Source organism: Capricornis sumatraensis, chromosome 13 (genome assembly GCF_032405125.1).
Source record: "Capricornis sumatraensis isolate serow.1 chromosome 13, serow.2, whole genome shotgun sequence".
NCBI lineage: Eukaryota > Metazoa > Chordata > Mammalia > Artiodactyla > Bovidae > Capricornis > Capricornis sumatraensis.
Window position 1 is genome coordinate 87,570,818 of NC_091081.1, and position 20,302 is coordinate 87,591,119.

A 20,302-nucleotide genomic window follows, 5' to 3' on the forward strand; every position below is an offset into this window, starting at 1 on the left:
GACCTCCACCAGCAGCGTCATTATCTTTTCTTTTCCGTGGTGAGAATGATGAATACCTAGTCTCTTAGAAAGTTTGACACTTATAATATTCTTGTCTATATAATTATACTGTGAAATATGTATTTTAAACACTTTTTTCTTCTTTTTGATAACTTTTTGATAGCTTTTTTTCTTTTTGATAACAGTAACTAGCAACCTGATTTGTTCAAGGTCACACAGATAATTAGTGGCAAAAATAAAATTAAAATCTCGATTTTATGACTCCAATTTAGTACTTTTTCAGAGCAAATTCCTGACACCAATGAACTTGTTTGTATGCTTGTCAATTTCAGAGTCTGAGCTCACGCAGGGACATTTCATCACGACGCGCACATATACTGCGGGAGGTTGGTCTGAGGGCTCCATCTGGTCCTATTCTCTGTACCCCCGGCCTTGGTCAGACTACACTGAGAATGGCCCCCTGCATGATTTGGTTGGCTAAACTGGAGGTCATGAATCTGATGCAAGCAGAGGCTTGAAAACTCACCCGTGTGTGTCCACTTCTCTCTGACCCCGGCCACTGCCGTAAGATGCCAGGCTAGCCTCAGTGGAAGGGATGGGACACACACAGAGAACAAAGCCCACCTCAGCCTGGCCGGCTCCCAGGGGCGCCCAGACAACCTCAGATGTGCGAGAAAGCTCGCATCAGCAGAACGGCCGGTCTAGAGACAGTGATCGTTGCACGACAGCACTAAAATCTGGGGCAGTCCGTCACACAGCTAACTCACTCAAATCTGCTGCTGGGATACGAGCCAGCACACAGCGATCATTCACTTCATATGTATATCAGGAAACAGGCAAACGCCGAAGAAGAACTACTCAAACCTAGCTCTTCGGAGGTTATCAGATACATTTCTTGGAGCACAAAGAATTCATTTACACACACACACCCTTTTATTGGTCGGTATCTTGCTTTTATGCTGCTATAACATGGTTTAAGTTACAACATCAAGAGTATATGTTCTCTTTCTTAATTAAATACTTCGGTTTACAAATGTCACAAAGGGTGAAAAGCCACTCACCCCGAGGATGTCTTCCACCAGCAACGTTTTCCTGGACTTGGCCACGTAGGCAGAGGTGGTGGTGCCCTGGGCGATGGGACCAGCGGGGATGAGCTTGGGTTTTCCTTCCTTGATTCCAGGCGGGATAAACACACAAAGGCTCTGAGAAGAGGAAAAGAACACCTTCTAGAAACTGTCCTGTGCTTTTTGACACGGGACGCAAAGACTCCTAGACTCTACTTAATGATCACAAGAAACCTGTAAGCCAAGGGAAAGAGGCGCCCCAAAATGAGGGAGGTGCTTTGCGAGGACTACACTAAGCATCTGAGGTGGAATTCCCACGAACACCAGACGAACGCTAGACACAGGACTCGCATGAATGTCCATGTGCGGGAAAACTCTTACAGCAGCCTCCAATTTTTATCCACAGGAAATGCTAACATGAAGACAGAAGCGTCAGCTGTCCTCGGACTCTAGAAACTACCAGTCAAGAAGCAGACGACGCGCCCCGCTTCCTACAGACATGGCACATGGCTCTGTGACTACAAAGTCAATGTGAGGTGGCTGTACTTTTTGATGTTCATTAAAAATCTTTCTCAGAGCTTTACTTTTTTTGTTGTTTGTTTTAATAATCGACCACTCCATTCCTGAAACTGGCCTGCCCATAATATTACAGATTTAGAATACTCTTGGTAAAACCTTTGTTTTTCTCTGCACATACACACCAAAAATTAAGTAAATAAATAACTGGACAAACCTGGTGTATCTCTCCACCTCAAAAGACGAGGCAGATAGAGAACATTTCAAAGTATCTTAAATTTACTTTTTTAAAACACAATCAATTATTTTGACTAAACCCAACCACATTTTAAAATAAATTTCTACTAAACAAGAATTGCTAATCAAATCATCTGGGCAGGGGGAGCAATATTTTGACAGAACCGCACTGTGATTTTCTACTCAATTTAAAAAATGTTAAAGTCCTGGTAACTTCTCCCAACACTTTACTTTTATCTTAAATGGAACTGCTGTAACTTAAGGATGATAGCCTTTTGAACTAGTAAGTATCAGGCAATCCTCTGATGTGTTGCTTTTTAGATAATTCGGTTTTCCAACTTTGGAATGTCAAAGACACAGAAGATGAGGGTTCGATCCCTGGGTCGGGAAGATCCCCTGGAGGAGGAAACAGCAACCCACTCCAGTATCCTTACCTAGGAAATCCCACAGACAGAGGAGCCTGACAGGCTAAGTCCATAGTGTCACAAAGAGTCAAACACGACTCAGCCTGCATACGAGCACACGCGTGTGCGCACACACACACACACACACACACACACACTGTCAAAGAACTCTTTCTTCAAATAAAATCTTACAAGGGATTGAGCCCTATAAACCTGAGCTACTTCAATCACTGGGAACAGAATGGAGGAAAACAGACCCTTGGCTCATTCTGTGTCCTTTAAGTCACCATTATCTAAAGATTATAAATTCAAGATAGTTTTATTCATTAGTATTGTCTACATTAGCTAGGACTGAGTTTAAGCAGTAATTTACTATTAAGTACAATGTCTGTGAAAAGTAGTTTTAAATTGCTTCTTTTAAAAAGTTTTAACCTTAAAATCTTTAAGTACAAGTTACACACTTTAAAAAGATTTTTTTAATTTAACTACATATGCGATGATAATTGACAGTTGGACCAAATGCACTTTTCAAGTGGCTAGAAATCAGTCACTGTTTTTACAACAGTTACTGTAATCTGTTATGCACCAACACACATGTGACATAAACAAATAAGAATTTCATTAGATTTAGTAATCTATCTTGCAAAATATCCTTCAACGTGTTACCCTTCCTTACGATTGACAGGAGAGTAGCAAAATGATCCAGGAACAGGAAGAGCGATGACTACAATAAAAATATAAAAAATACAGTATATGTAGGCTGAAGAAAAGTCAGAATTGACAATGATTTTTTCAAACTATGAGAAAGTTAATTACAAGGATGCTGAGTAATGTTCCTCCTCTCAAAGTCAGAACTGCAGGAAATGAACTTAAATTGACCCCAGTCGTTTGGATAACTTTTAAAGAACTTCCCGAGACACCAACAGAAAACAAATGCTATAGCAAGCTCCCAGCAGAAGCTCTGGATGTTTTTTAACGGTTGTTGACTGCATGTGTTCGTTGTTTGGAGATATACCCCAGACACTTCTTTCGGCTGACTTTCCTATGAGAACATTAAGGCTGAATTTAATAAGATCTTCAAGTTACATTTTGCTTCGTAATTCGGTAAGGACGAAATAGCTTATATGGTCCTGTATCATTTATTTAATATAAGCATTGATTGCCTCCGTGCAGACTTTCTAGATGATGCACAAGAAATAGACAAGCAAATACTGCACCGTGGGTACACGGCAAGCTACTCTGCAGACTAGACTCGCTGAAGATAAATGATTTAGGAATCCTTCAATTACCTGACTACGGAAAACTCCTCATGGAAAATAATTATCAAAAATTAAATTACTCTTTCCAGTGGGGACTTTGTACTTGTTTTAGTAATTTGACTATGATTTTTGTTCACATCTATCAAATAGAAAGGCTTACAAATGAGAACTGAGAGCAAGTGCTAACAAAAAAGTAAGTTGTCCTGTGAAGGCTGAAGGGGCCGGTCACGGGAAGGCAAAGCGAGGGCTGACAGCCAGACGCCTGTTTTGATGCTCTCCCAGCCTCAGTGTATTCAGGTATTTGGGAACAGAGAAGAGTTTGTTCAATCTACCTTAACTCCCTCCACGGGAATAATCAAAAAGACAGTGACGGATTGAAGAGTCTTCTTTTTCCCACTGGCTGAACCGACATTTTCATCACATAAATCCTCGAGTACCCTTGGGTCTGTTTCTGAATTCTCAATTCTGTACCACTTGGCTTATTTTTCTACCACACTGTTTTAATTACTGTAATTTATAGGACATTCTGTGATCCGGTAAGCCAAGTCTTGCTTTGGTTCTTCATGTTTCAAAATAAGCATAATGTATAAGACACACTTCGCATTTTTCATTGATGAAGGCGCTGCACTAATACGTTAACGACTGATGGGTGGAAAAAAGCTTCTATAAAGAAATGGAAAAATGAGGCAAGGACTTTATTTTTCAAAATCAATCATTATGAGTTTTCTAAAGATGTATTTTTAAAGAACTTCAATACAATACTTAAAATGTACTTTCAATTTAAAGTTATTATAAAATGTTGGCTATATTTTCCATATTGTAATAAAACACATACTTGGAAGCCTATTGTATACCCCAACGTTTGTACCTCCCACACCCCCATGTCAATTCTTACGAATTTTGACATAAGAATTTGACTGGGATGTTCAAATTAATAAGATGAAAAAAGATTATACTCATGATTTATTTTCACAGGAAGATGAATGAAAACTTTCATCAACTATCACTGCCTAACATATTAAATAATTAAGGCGATTATACATACATTTATAATCTATAACATCCAGTGTTGAGATGAGTCTCTAAAATTAATTTCTGCTCTAATGTTGTATAAATCTATGAAAACTTTTATTAGCACACATTTTTTAGAGGCTAGAGATGGAAAATTACATGAAAACCAAAAACAAAGAAAAGGTTCAAAGTTTCATCTCAGCCAACCCTACCCTTTCAAGAAGAGCTTCATGCATCAGGGCATGCAGCTGACCCCCAACCTGCTGGTCACTGCAGCTGACAGCGCTGCACGTGGCCTGGACGAGCCCGTCACCTCCCAGCGCCAGCGAGGAGACTGGCCACAGGGTTGGAAAGCAGTCCAGACGCCAGGCAGTGGCAGGGCGTAAGTTAGTTTTCTCATTATTTCAAAGAAACTCATGATGACCTATCCAGTATTTTTGTGGTAACAGTACATTTCCAAAAATATTTCTGAAGTTAAACCATTTAAACAAAAGGAGATTGCTAACAGTAGTCATAATGACTAAGCTGACTCAAGGAAGAAATAAAAAATCATTCAAGTTATTTTAAAAAATCAAATTTTCAGAAATAGGTTCAGTGGAAAAAGAATCATAGACTAGACTGCACATTATTTCTTAAAAAAACAGGAGTTTCTGATGAATCGGGAAACTGATTCATTGACATCAACTACAGAGATGTCTGCTTTACGTGGTAAACATCTGCTCTCCTCTTTCTTCCCACACACAATTCAAAGTTCAGTTTATCCATGAAACTTCTCTTTTATGTTAAGGTTTCAACTCACAACCAGTTAAAGTTTGGAAACACTTTTTAAGAAGAAAACAAATTACTGAGGCTTACCATGAAGTTATTTTTCTTGGAGACACTAGATGGCACTGGAGAGTAAATGAATTTCGCTCCGTGCAGAGGGCAGCAGCAACTAGCCCCAAGTTCCCTGGAACGTGAGCCAGATCCCTAACTTTGTTTGCATAATTCTTACTAAAGTTCACCAGGCACTGACAGCCACACGGCTACTCTAAACTAATACATAAAGAACTATCTGTGCGCTTACTTTATGAATTATAAAGTCTGACAAATCATTAGAGATCACAAAGTTTTCAGCTTTCACAAACTAGTCTTATTTAGGACATTATAGGAGAAGGCAGTGGCAACCCACTCCAGTACTCTTGCCTGGAAAATCCCATGGACGGAGGAGCCTGGTGGGCTGCAGTCCATGGGGTTGCTGAGAGTCAGACACGACTGAGAACTTCACTTTCACTTTTCACTTTCATGCATTGGAGAAGGAAATGGCAACCCACTCCAGTGTTCTTGCCTGAAGAATCTCAGGGACAAGGGAGCCTGGTGGGCTGGACACGACTGAAGCGACTTAGCAGTAGCCCGACATTATAAAGTATGCTACATAGTAACTGAAGTATGTGACTAGGTATTAAGCAAAAAAATCTCAATCATGAAAAAATCAGTTTTGTCCAACAAGTATTTCAAGAGCACCCTGTATGTGCTATGTGCCGGACACTGGCATTGGCCAGAACACAAAAAGCTTCCTTTTTAGATTTCTCACAGCCTGCTTCCTCCTTCCTTTTCCCTTCTTGTCTACTAAGGCAGAGGTCTCCTATGCTCTGTTCAAACAGAGCTATCCACCCAAGCTCATTTCAGTGTTACCAAGCCCAGACCCCACCAGCCAATCAAAAAGGTAGAGTCCCGGAGCACCTCGGTTCCTCTCTGCTCACATGTCATCACGCAGTATAACTAACGGAGGATTTCTTCATTTCTCCTACTGACTGTACGTTATTTGAGGACAGGAATGATTTTAATTTATTTGTAGGCTCAGTAAATTCAACACAGATTTTGGTACATGGCTGGCATCTAAAATGGCTTGTTAAATGACATGCATAGACATAACGCTTAACCAATGGAGGTCAAACTAAGATTCAGAAGGTTTGAAAATCTTGTCAAAATCCCAAAGTAGTGAATTGGAATTCACACAATCCAACTCCAGAATGGAAACTCTTTGGAAAACTGAGCAACTAGCTGGGGAGCTTTCTTTCTCTTCCCAAGCTCTGGAACAGTGTGGCCAGGCAGGCATTCCCTCTTCTGAAGGGCTGTCCCCAGTTGAGTGCGAGCTCAGAGTAAGGAACCAACTGGTTGGTTCATCACGTGCCGTGTCCCAGAGTGAACGATGACCTGAACAAAGCTGGTGCTCAAAACCACTGTCAATGTCCTGCTGCTGCTGCTGCTGCTGCTAAGTCGCTTCAGTCGTGTCTGACTCTGTGTGACCCCATAGACAGCAGCCCACAAGGCTCCCCCATCCCGGGGATTCTCTAGGCAAGAACACTGGAGTGGGTTGCCATTTCCTTCTCCAATGCATGAAAGTGAAAAGTGAAAGTGAAGTTCTCAGTCGTGTCCAACTCTTAGTGACCCCATGGACTGCAGCCTACCAGGCTCGTCCATCCATGGGATTTTCCAGGCAAGAGTACTGGAGTGGGGTGCCATAGCCTTCTCCATCAATGTCCTATTGGCTTAAAAAAAAAAACCAAACATCATTTCAACACTGCGTTCAATTTCTTCCGCTCACTGGTCTATTGGCTTTCTATCCTCATTTGGATAGATAGCTTTCTATCATCAAATGGAACAATTTCTATTTTCCTCAAAAACTGTCCCTTTCACCTACATTTTCACCTTTGTGAGTATGCTCTCATAATTTGCTATTTTCCACTCTATTGTTTTATTGTCTTTTAAATTAGCTTCAAAATGAGTTCAATAATCACATTTAATGTATTATTTTTAGTGCTTTAATACCACTTGTTTTCTACCATCTCCTAAATTTTCTGTGTTTTAATTTTTTTTCTTTCTGGTAATATGAATGTTGGTTTTAAATTCTACCTGTATAACTTCTGATGTATTTAAATATCATTTAAGCTATGTTTTTCAATGTAGCAATTTCAGAAATTGAATTATTTCCACTGATTCTCATTGGTGAAAAAAGAAATGAATACTTTTATAAGAATGATTTAGTCCATGCCATGTCTGTCTTAATCCTTATATTAATATTTATTGATATCAAGACTAAAATTTTTATTGTAGTCTATTTGGGTTGCATTATTGTAATTTTGTCACTAAAGTATATATATTTTGTTTTGAAAGTGAGTTACCAAGAAATACTTTCTAACTATGATTCAAAATCCAGAGACAATTTTTAAAAACATTGATAAATATCTATAATATGTTGTCTTTCATGTCAAAGGAAGAAATATAAGAAAATATACATGTATCTCCTCATCTGTGCAAAGCAATGTTTTACTTTATTTCATACAGTTAGCTTACATTTTAGAAGTATGTCAACATCTGTTGCAAGTAATATGGCAGATTAGATAATTTGACACTCCTGAAAAAAACAATTGTAAAATTACTTAAAGGCTGGATAAAGAATATTTCACAAATATTTTATAAGGCATTGCTGGGCTGAGAAGATTGGAAGGATCCAAAGACATCTAAAAGGAAGTAAACAAAGGGACTCTGGGAGGTGAGCAAATTCCAATTTTTTTTTTTTTCTCGAGAGCATTAGGTAAAGCCTAGATACAGAGTTGACCCTTGAAGCACATGTTTACCTGTGTGGATCCACTTACGTACGGATCTCTTTCAACAGATACCACAGTAGCACTGTACATCCAGGACGGGTTGAATGTGGAGACATGTACTTGTGGATTCTGAGGGCCGGCAGTAAAGTGACACGTGGATTTGTTCGAGGGTCAACTGTATTGACCTCAGCAGATTCGCATGGCTAACAGGAGACCAGAGGTAAAGCCTGAGACCTCACTACCGGGAAGTCTAATGGGAGACCCCCAGGTGGGTCAAGACCAGCCCAGGGCTATGGGCTCATCTCAGCCTGAAGAGTGAAGACACCACAGCTGCAAGGGGGTGACAAGGAAACCAGAGTACCTTGAATTTATTGCTGCAGAGAAAATAAAAATCTCATCTGAGAAGTAATAACTGCACATCGTGTGGACGTGAGGCTTGAATCCATACCACTCAGTGGTCGGGAAGAAAATCTCAACTATACGAATTAATCAAAATAGATTTCAATTGATGGTACCTTCAGTGAATGGCAAAATCAAGTACATATCTGATCTCGAGAAATAGAATGGGGAAGGAACAACCTCAAGAATATCGACTGAAAGGGGCCAAAGGAATGATATGGCTTAAGGGAGTAGAACCCAGTCATCATCCCCTAGAATTATCCTCGCAGGGAGAAAGGCCTCTTTGTGAGGCTTATATGCTGGAGAGAAAAGTGGATAAGCAAATAATCAAACAAGGCACAGAGAAACATGTAATTGCAGGTTCAGCTCAGTGCTATGAAGGAGAAGGATCTGATATTAAGAAAGCACAGCAGGGTGGAGGCTGACTTAGGAAGGTCAGGAAAGGCTACCGTTCTGCTCTGTGCCCTGCTGCTCCTAGGGCTGCACAAACAGGGTACACTTGGTCCCTGAGATGTGGGGAAGAAAGGGGTAAAGACTCCATCAGGCTGGAGGGAACCACAGAGAGTCAAGCAACTGACCTGAGCGGTTTAGAATGACGTGCCAACTAAAGCTTGAGAAGACATTACCAATCCCTCAATTAAGTTACAAAATGAGTAAGTAAAAGTGAAAGGATTAGATACATGCAGAATTATATTTTACGGGCTTCCCTGGGGCTCAGTCAGCAATGCAGATCGCTTCCAGCACCGGAGACCCAGGTTCCATCCCTGGGTCGGAAAGGTCCCCTCCTGGAGAAAGAAATGGCAACCCTCTCCAGCACTTTTGCCTGGAGAATCCCATGGATGGAGGAGCCTGGTGGGCTGCAGTCCACAGGGTTGCAAACAGTCGGACACAGCTTAGCAACTAAACCAAAACAGAATTACATTTGGGATATTTGAGCTGCAAAAGCTTTTTCTAAATCGTAATCAGGCAGAAGTCTGTGGCAGAGTAGAGAAGTGTGGCCAAGTGATTAGGAGCAGGTGGTCTGGGAACCTAAACCCCAGCTCCGAGCCAGGCCCTGTTAGAGGCCCCTGCATAGCGGACCCGGCTCCCAGTCGTCTGCCCTTTCCACCTCCGCAGACAAGCTCTCCCCACCTTCCCATTCTCCTCCACACAGAGCAGAAGAGGGCCAGCCCACAGGGCAACCTCGCCTCGGTCTAGGGTTCATGTCATTTCTTTCCAGGTAGAGCAGCCAGAACCCTGAGTCCACAACCCAGGTGTCAGCAGGGAATCTACTGGTCCCAGTTTGGGTCACCAACAACTATGACTGAAGGTCAAGGGCCAAAATACAAACACAGCTACTGCAGACCACCTCTGAGGCTTGGGTGCAGACATCAGGGAAGGAGTGAGAAGACGTGGACTGCTGTAATTAGTTACACGACAATATGCATCCCAGAAATCTGCAATGTGGACCACTGTAGTTACACGATAATATGCACCCCATAAATCATGAAAATTATCGTGAATTATTTTTTACACCTGCATTTACAACTACATTTACAACCCACGTGTCCATGGATGGATGGACGGATAAAGAAACGGGGAACATATACACGATGGAAGACTACTCAGCCATGAAGAGGAACACATTTGAATCTGTTCTAATGAGGTGGATGAAACTAGAGCCCATTACACAGAGTGAAGTACGTCAGAAAGAGAAAGAGAAGTATCGCATACTGACACATATATGTGGAATCTGGAGGGACGGCACTGATGAACCTATTTCCAGAGCAGCAATGGAGAAACAGACACAGAGAACAGACCTCTGGACAAGGTGGGAGGAGGGGAAGGAGAAGTCGGGAGAGGCATGGAGAGAGAAACAGAGAAATTTACAACACCGTTTGTAAAACAGATAGCCAGTGGGAATTTGCTGTGTGACTCGGGGAACTCAAACAGGGGCTCTGCAGCAGGTTGAAGGTGAGGAGGGGAGGCAGATGGGAGGGAGGCCCGGGAGGGAGGGACATGGGTGTGCCTAGGGCTGATTCTTGTTGGTGATTCATGACAGAAAATCTCAAAATTCTGTAAAGCAATTATCCTTCAATTAAAAATTTTTAAAAAATATATTGTAAATTACATACTAATTTTTTAAAAGGAAGTCTTGGTTTTTAAATAAAAATTTCAAGATTTAGAAAAAAAAATTTTAGAATGACTAGGACAGAAATCTATTCATTATTTCAGTCACTTCATCATTTTAAAATACCACCAGTATGTAAAAGAGAAAGCATTTACAAGTAGGAGTAATATCTGAATAATTCTATTTAATAAACCCTCTTGCAGACTGCTTCTATGAAAGAAAATAAGAGAGAATACAGGTGAATACATAAATGAATAAAGAGCAGTCCTTATCCTGAACAGCTGTTAATCTTGTAACACAGATCACCACAACATACGGGGAGCAACGTTGTGCAAATGGAGAGGTCACTTATGAGTAGGGGCACCCAGCCAATGAGGACTTTTTGTGCAGTGACTTCCGGGTTTGGACTACTCTACAATTCATGAACACTGTTAAAAATATCAGAATACTGTGTCTTTATTCCTATTAACATTTTGTACAATATAAATAGCACACATTTTGCTTACTCACAAAACAAGTATCACATTGCAAAAATACATACCAAATCTCAAAGAACAATGCCTAACACACAAGAAACGCAGAGTAAAAGTTTGCAAAATAATGTTATAACTGGGTTTTGTTCACTTAACCTATGAAGATAAGTGTTGCTGGTTCAGAGTATTTTTCTAAAATGTTACAGATGTGTTAACACCATAACAAAAATTCAAATGCCGACAACTGAATGTCCTGAAGTAGTTTTGAAAGTGCCTAAGCGAGCTGCACTTGCCTGCAGACGGTGCTTTAAGTGAGTCAGTCCAGAAACACAGGGTCCAGCCTGTTCTGCCGGCGGGTGGACCAGGCGCCCCTGAGCAGCTCCAACCCCAGAGCAGCCCGAGGCACCACCCCACAGCCCAGGAATCTATACGCAGCGACTCCATCCCAGCACTTTTCAGAGTTAGCTTTACAAAGTCTACAAACATCACATAAAACTTCTACTCTCATTTGCTTCTACTGCAGATTGCGTGTAGAAAAAGGGCAGAGGCTGCCCCCAACACCCCAGCCCACAGTGATGAAATAACTTCTGTATAGAACAGTGAGTCTAGAAACGCCATTCATGAAATAGCACACCAGAAACCAAACCAAAACAATAAAGAGAAAAAAGTTAAGATTTTCATGACTAAACGTCACGATGTTGGTAAAATACTCAACTGGTAATCGCCACGTACAGAAACAAAATAGAAAATGCTGGTTAAAGTACTTAATTATGATACATTTGCTGTTTGTAACATAATTTTACAGCTTATAACATTCTCTTATCTAGAATACCTAAATCTAAATTTAGATACTTACGTTATTGCACTCTCCAAGGAAATACAGTGCAAATCCATCAGCTTTTGTGGCTGCCAAAGTAATAAGAAAGGAAGAAACTGATCTCAATGGGAGAATATAACATGCATGAATTCTCTAAGGTGAGACTTCAAATAGGAGTCTTTCGAACGGATTTGTTAGCATAATTAATTTTCATACAGTAAACTGAACTAAATAATTTATGGCTTTACTGAATTACATACTTAGAATATTTTCATTTCTTTTCATTAGCTATTTCTGTTTTTAAGATGTGACATTCTCAAAGGCACACAGCAATGTACTATGTAATAATATATTGGTCAAAGTTTAAGTATTAGAATTATTAGAAAATATTTTTAAAATTTGAAACATATTTAATTTTAAAGCATTTAAAAAATAGACAAATGACACTTATAATACTGAATAACCAATATAAGCATCAACCAAAGAATGATGTATATGCCTACATGTCATGAGTGAAGAGAACATAATTTAATTTACTTTGGTACAATCTTTCTACTAGGAGGAACATTAAACGTTCCTTACCGATTTTGATGATGCTGCTCAATTCATAGAGGAGTAGCTGGTTGTCTCCTCCTGTATCCAACCGCTGTTCTATATAGCTGTTCAGTTCATATACAACTCCTTGCATATTTGTATCTTGATACTTTGAATTAAAAAAAGAGGCATAATTAAATATGAAAAAATAAAAATTCCTTAGTTTGTCACATATGCAATTAATATACATGACTTTATATTATATGTTAGCTGTTTGTGATATTTTTATAGAGCATGATTTAATTATAATGATGGACCATAAAAAGAGATTGAAAGTTAAAATTGCTACAACTTAGGATACTTATAGACTCCATGAATGAATATTTATATTAAAATATAGAGTGTTACAAGTTTGTTTCTGAAGTTTTAAATACAAGGTAATCAAGCAAGCTGGATCAGTAAAAACAGTTCGGAAATTTGTTAACTGACTGAAACGTCCTAAGATGCCCTGCACTGGGTGAAACGATGCTTGTTTATTACTCTCCACTCACTGGGGTCCATGGAGTGACCCCTGGACCCACGTGAGTCTGATCTCAACTCTGCCACTAGAACAGGAAGGGAGGCTCTCACGGGAGCCGCCCCTGCGAGAGCAGCAGCCCCAGCAAGCCCGTGGTACTCGCCGCACCGGGCCACCAGGGCAGGAGCTGGTGGACAAAGGTCTGGGAAGACGGTGGAGGCTATGCCCAATGCTGTGTCTTCTTCAAAGGACGGAAAACCCAGCTGGTGAGCCTCCGTGCCACCGAGCATGCCTTCCCAAGCCTCCTCTCCAAACCACGGACATGGTGAACTTTTAAATAAAATTCTCTCACTCTGAGGCTCAACAGGCTCCTGGGGCTCCCCAGGGCACTTAGCCTAAAGGCTTCTCCCAGGATGGTCTCTGAACTCTGCAAAACGTGGTGATTGTCTGCTGCAGAAACCATCTCAGGCTGTCTCTCTCTTTTATGCACTCACTAGACCACTCAGCCATCTTTCTCTCCGAAAGCCCTACCGTTCGTTGTTATTGTTGAGCCCTGCACTCATCCCTCTGCGGGATGGATACACAACAGAACGGATGAGGCCATCAGTCAGTCGCTCCACAAACTCGCGCTGCCAGAGCTGACAATCCACTACCAACACGAGAAATGCTAGAGCCTGGACAAGGTAAAACTCCAGTCCTCAAGGAACTTACACTCCAGCTGGAAGAGAATAAGTAAGCAAGCTACGCAGCACGATGGAAGGTGATGGGCACGGCGCAGACAGGAGATCTGGGAAGGCTGACGGTACTTGGCTTTGGAGGAAAGGACAGCTTTTTAAATGGGATGCTCAGGGACGGAAGGATCCAGGGACACGAGAGACATGGACAGGCTCCGGTGAAGCCTAGAACCGTGAAGGGCGGGTCTGCCTAGCGCCCCCGGCTGCCTTGTAGAAGGATGCTGGTCGTCCACCACCTCTCTCTGCTACTGACCTATTAACAGACTTAAGTCCAGGCAGACCCCAGAAAACGAAGTATCAAGGATAAACTGTCAAGAGATGAGACGGATGAGATTCAGCTAACCTATACAAACCTGGGCTTTCTTGGTGGCTCAGAGGGTAAAGCGTCTGCCTGCAATGCAGGAGACCTGGGTTCGATCCCTGGGTCGGGAAGACCCCCCTGGAGAAGGAAAAGGCAACCCACTCCAGTATTCTTGCCTGGGGAATCCCATGGACGGAAGAGCCTGGTAGGCTATAGCCCATGGGGTCGCAAAGCATCGGACACGACTGAACACTTCACTCACACATGGAAACCTGGGAAACAAATGAGGATGAACCTCACGGGGGCTGGGATTGGGCAGAATAAAGATAACATCGGATCAGGCAGATGGAGGAGGGGTGCAGTAAACAGAAGTACCGGGTTCAGTGGGCTTGCAGTTGGGAAGCTGAAATCTGCATCGCCCCTCCTCCCCAACGGCTGATATTTAATGCAGCTGAAAATCAGAACTTCCGCGGTATATACTCTAATCTTGGCAAGACTGGAAGGCTAGCATGGATTCTTCCTGCCAGACCCAGTGACCTGCCCCTTAGCTATATCTGATGGACACTCCCTTCCTCAAGCCCATGACAAGTACATTCCCCAGGCCATGCTGGCCTGTGTGCAGAGCTCGGGGGTGTGGGCCATGAGTGACTCTGGGAACCACTACGGTTCAAACGGTTTTCCTGATTCACTGAGCACATGGGATCCTGGCCTCACAGGGGACAGGAGGCCACGCACACTAACCAGAGACAAGGCGGGTGCTGTTAGCATAGTGGACAGAACGGAAGCTGCGATCAGAATGACCTGGCCGGCAGAGGTCTTCAACCCGCATCAAGCACCTGACCACAGGGTCCCTGCAGCTGAAACAGACAGGGTGACCTCCTGCCTCACGAAGGATTTTTAGTCACTCAGTAGAGGAGTCCCTGTAAAAATGATAACAGACTGACTTTTCCCTGACGATGTAATTCTGAGACCAGGCCCTTCCTTCAATGTGACCGGAATGCAGTGCTGAGATCAGTGACCAGCTGCTTTCCATCTCTTTGGGACAGGAAATGGGTCGTCACACACAAGCAAGAACAAGGAGACACTTGGGGTTATGGACACTTTATCATGAGATTTCCTTTCAAGTCTCCGAGCTTTCATTTTTATCATTTGCGTAATAAGAAAGTTGAAATAGACTGTATTTAAGATATCTTTCAACAGTAACCTTCTGTGGCAATCTATGACCTCAAATTTTGTTGCTGTTTATATTAAACTTCAAATTCTAATCTTGAAAATAATACATGGGTTACTTTCAGTAGACCCTGTTTCCTTTGATTAGCAATAATTGCATAAATACCATAAAATCAAAATATTTATCTATGATTACTAATTTATGCCAACATAATATTACCTCTCAAATATCGAAGGTTCAGATGGTAAAGAATCTGCCTGCAATGCAGGAGACCTGGGTTCAATCCCTGGTTTGGGAAGACCCCTTGGAGAAGGGAATGGCAATCCACTTCAGTACTCTTGCCTGGAGAATCCCATGGCTAGAGGAGCCTGGTGGGCTACAGCCCATGGGGTCACAAAGAGTTGGATACGACTGAACGACTAATACACTTTCACAGTTAGTGGATCATTCAAATCACAATATACTAAAAATGTTAATAATAATTACAATTATTTGGCCTCAGCCTTATGGCCATTTTGCTGTTCATGAGTACTATTATGAGAAGAAAAGCAGTGGGGATGAAAGTCAGCTAAGGCACTTCTCTTATGGAAACATGATGAAGAAAGTTTACCCAGAGATGAATTCAATTCAGTGGAATAAACTTTCAGTTCTATGTCCTGACTAATAGGAAACTACAACCGTGTATTAGTGAAGTTGTTAAGAACTTGTATTTGCACAGCATTTCAACTTCGCAAAGTCCTTTCACCACTTTATTAACAGAACCCATATAAAGTATGCACCGAGTATCACAGACATTTCTCAATCAAGAGGAGTCAGAAGTCGAAGGTTCAATGAATTGGGCAGTGGAAACCTTAGAACCAGACTGGACACAGTCACCCTCATTTTCTGTTCCACATTGGTTTTCAAGCAGCAGTTGTTTTTCATTAGAGAAACCATACACACACACACACACACACACACAGACACACACACAGACACAGACACAGACACAGACACAGACACACAAAGGATCTGCAGAGATATGACTCCATTGATAGGACTGTGGTGATCTAACATTAAAACTGGGAACTGTCAGCCAGGCACTGAAACTGTGAACTCTATCAAGCTCTGACAGATGGTACTGCTTCCCATGAAACCGCACCATGTCCTGAATCGTCCCTGTGAGTTTGCTGCGGTGCCTGCGGGCATCTGGAACACAACTTGGGGACCAGGGAATAAGAAATAAAATTTTACATGACACAATGATTCTGGAGAAGATGCTTGAGAGTGCCCTGGACTGCAACAAGATCAGACCCATCAATCCTAAAGGAAATCAACCCTGAACATTCACTGAAGGACCGATGCTGAAGCTGAAGCTACAATACGTTAGCCACCTGATGCGAAGAGCCAAGTCACTGGAAAAGACCCTGATTCTGGGAAAGATTGAGGGCAGGAAGAGAAAGGGGCAACAGAGGATGAGATAGTTGGATGGCATCACCGACTCAATGGACATGAGTTTGAGCAAGCTCCAGGAGTTGGTGATAGAGAGGGAAGACTGGCGTGCTGCAGCCCATGGGGTCACAAAAAGTCCAACATGACTGAACAACAATATTAGTACTGACTGAATCAGTTCAGTTCAGTTCAGTCGCTGAGTCGTGTCCGACTCTTTGCAACCCCATGAACCATAGCACACCAGGCCTCTCTCTCCATCACCGACTCCGGAGTCCACCCAAACCAATGTCCATCGAGTCGATGATGGCATCCAACCATCTCATCCTGTCATCCCCTTCTCCTCCTGCCCTCAATCTTTCCCAGCATCAGGGTCTTTTCCAATGAGTCAGCTCTTTGCATCAGGTGGCCAAACTATTGGAGTTTCAGGTTCAGCATCAGTCCCACCAATGAACACCCAGGACTGATCTCCTTAAGGATGGACTGGTTGGATCTCCTTGCAGTCCAAGGGACTCTCAGGAGTCTTCTCCAACACCACAGTTCAAAAGCATCAATTCTTCAGCACTCAGCTTTCTTCACAGTCCAACTCTCACATCCATACATGACCACTGGAAAAACCATAGCCTTGACTAGACGGACCTTTGTTGGCAAAGTAATGCCTCTGCTTTTTAATATGCTGTCTAGGTTGGTCATAACTTTCCTTCCAAGGAGTAAGCATCTTCTAATTTCATGGCGGCAATCACCATCTGCAGTGATTTTGGAGCCCCAAAAAATAAAGTCTGACACTGTTTTCACTGTTTTCCCATCTATTTCCCATGAAGTCATGGACCAGATGCCATGATCTTTGTTTTCTGAATGTTGAGCTTTAAGACAACTTTTTCACTCTCCTCTTTCTCTTTTATCAAGAGGCTGTTTAGTTCCTCTTCACTTTCTGCCATAAAGGTGGTGTCATCTGCATATTTGAGGTTATTGATATTTCTCCCAGCAATCTTGATTCCAGCTTGTGTTTCTTCCAGTCCAGCGTTTCTCATGATGTACTCTTCATAGAAGTTAAATAAGCAGGGTGACAATATACAGCCTTGATGTACTCCTTTTCCTATCTGGAACCAGTCTGTTGTTCCATGTCCAGTTCTAACTGTTGCTTCCTGACCTGCATATAGGTTTCTCAAGAGGCAGGTTAGGTGGTCTGATATTCCCATCTCTTTCAGAATTTTCCACAGTTTATTGTGATCCACACAGTCAAAGGCTTTGGCATAGTCAATATAGCAGAAATAGATATTTTTCTGGAACTCTTGCTTTTTCCATGATCCAGCAGATGTTGAAATTTGATCTCTGGTTCCTCTGCCTTTTCTAAAACCACCTTGAATATCAGGAAGTTCACAGTTCACATGTTGCTGAAGCCTGGCTTGGAGAATTTTGAGCATTACTTTACTTGGGTGTGAGAGAGTGCAATTGTGCGGTAGTTTGAGCACTGTCTGGTATTGCATTTCTTTGGGATTGCAATGAAAACTGACCTTTTCCAGTCCTGTGGCCACTGCTGAATTTTCCATATTTGCTGGCATAATTTCAACTTGAATAGTACAAGAAAATCCTGTATACCATCAATTATTTACATTTGATCATATTTGCCTTAGCTTAGTCGGTAAAGTGTCTGCCTGCAATGCAGGAGACTTGGGTTAGATCGCTGGGTCAGGAAGATCCCCTGGAGAAGGAAATGGCAACCCACTCCAGGATTCTTGCCTGGGGAATCCTATGGTCAGAGAAGCCCAGCAGGCTACAGTCCATGGGGTTGCAAGAGTCAGACATTACGTAGCGACTACACCACCACCACATCTGCCTTATCCTCATGGTAAATTCTTTCCCTTCCTTCCACTTCCCTCTCTCTCTCTTTCCATCTCTCCCCATGTGTGTCTTACTGTCTATCCATCTATACACACATATATACACATAAACTAGAAATACATATTTTTATGAATATTTGAGAAGAAGTTATGTTCCTTTAACGGAAACCTTCAGTATATATTTCCTAAGAAAAAGAACAATAAGAGAGTAAACACTGAATTTGTACAGAGTGTGAGAGACATAGGTCAATATAGTTATCATAATCAGAAAAATAGATAAATTCATATTCAAATTTCATACCTTGTCCCAATATTGTCTTTATAATTATCCCTTCCTCACTGGGCGAGGTTCAAATTCCAAATCATATATGCCAGTTAGTTGTCATGTCTCTTTCGTATACTTAATGTGGAACAATCCCACAGCCTTTCTTTGCATTCTTGAACACAATGTTTTTGAAGAATATGAGTCAATTCTGATTTGCCTGATATTTTCTCAAGATCAGATTTAGAGGTTTTGTATTTTGGCCAAGAGTGCAGTGAGGTGATGGAGATAGAACACCATCGTCTATCCTGGATTTGCTCTTCGGCATTCTGCTGGGGAGAAGAGCTTGCTGTTTCCCCTCATTCATTCATTTACATGAGTACGGGCTCACAGATGCTGATTTTATTCAATGTGTTACCTAATTAATATTAATTTATATTGTTAGACATGCATTTTAATGCTCAAATTGTCCCAAACTTGACCAATGGAAACCCCTTCAGGATAGCTCCCATGCTCTTTTCACAAATCTTCTTGATTCTTTCAATACTTTCTTATCAAACATTTTGCTAGCCGTTGATCCAGCTATTTCTGCTTCTCAAAGAAGACCTAGTTTCTTTTAGTGGCAAATGATATTTAAAATCCAAGAGCTGGAGCTATATGTGCCCACTACTGTCATTGATTCTAAGCTTCTCATCAAGACAAATATAATATATATATATGAGAGAACCTCATGTAAATATATGTATTATATTATACTTACATGGGCAATTAATCTATGACAAAGGAGGCAAGAATATCCAATAGAGAAAAGACAGTCTCTCCAATAAGTGGTGCTGTGGACACTGGACAGCTACAGGAAAAAGGGTGAAACCAGAACACTCTCTAGCACCACATGCAAAAATAAATGGATGGCAGACCTAAATGTAAGACCAGATACCAGAAAACTCCTCGAGGAAGACGCCAGGGGAACACTCTTACACAAATTGCAGCCATGTTTTTTAGATCAGTCTCCTAGAGTAAAGAAAATAAGAGCAAAAACTGTTCTTAAAAAGGATCTAATTAAATGTAAAAGCTTTTGCACAGGAAAGGAAATCATTAACAAAACAAAAAGACAGCCTACTAAGTGGGAAAAGATAGTTGCAAATAATGATTGACAAGGAGTTAACATCCAACATATATAAACAGCTCACCAATTCAACATCAAAACAACAAAGAAACTGATTTAAAAATGAGCAGAAGAATGAAGTAGACATTTGTCCAACAATATTCAACATCAGTAATCATTAGGGAAACGCAAATCAAAACCACGATGAGATATCACCTCATACTTGTCAGAATGGCTACCATCAGAAAGAACACAAATAATAAATGTTGGTGAAAACAGAACTCTTGTGCACTGTTGGTGGGAATGTAAATTGGTACAGCCACTGTGGAAAATAAGGGGTTTCTGAAAAACAAAAAACCAACCTAAAAATAGAACTATGTTATGACCCAGCAATTCCATTCCTGAGTATATATCCCAAAACTCCAAAACACAAATTAAAACAGACATACGTACCCCAAAGTTCACAGCAGCTTTATTTACAATTGCCAAGATATGGAAGCAACCTAAGTGCCCGTCAACAGATGAATGG

At 41.5% G+C, this 20,302-nt stretch overlaps 1 protein-coding gene across 1 annotated transcript in view; it reads right to left on the bottom strand.

Moving 5' to 3' along the window:
* The window catches only part of PDE10A (phosphodiesterase 10A), a 266,943-nt gene that overhangs the window by 69,041 nt on the left and 177,600 nt on the right, over positions 1-20,302 (bottom strand). Inside the window, exons 4-6 of the mRNA XM_068985211.1 lie at positions 12,463-12,583; positions 11,920-11,969; positions 1,062-1,202 (exon numbers count right to left, since the gene is read on the bottom strand). Coding sequence (XP_068841312.1) covers positions 1,062-1,202; positions 11,920-11,969; positions 12,463-12,583 — 312 coding nt within the window. The remainder of the gene's footprint in view (positions 1-1,061; positions 1,203-11,919; positions 11,970-12,462; positions 12,584-20,302) is intronic.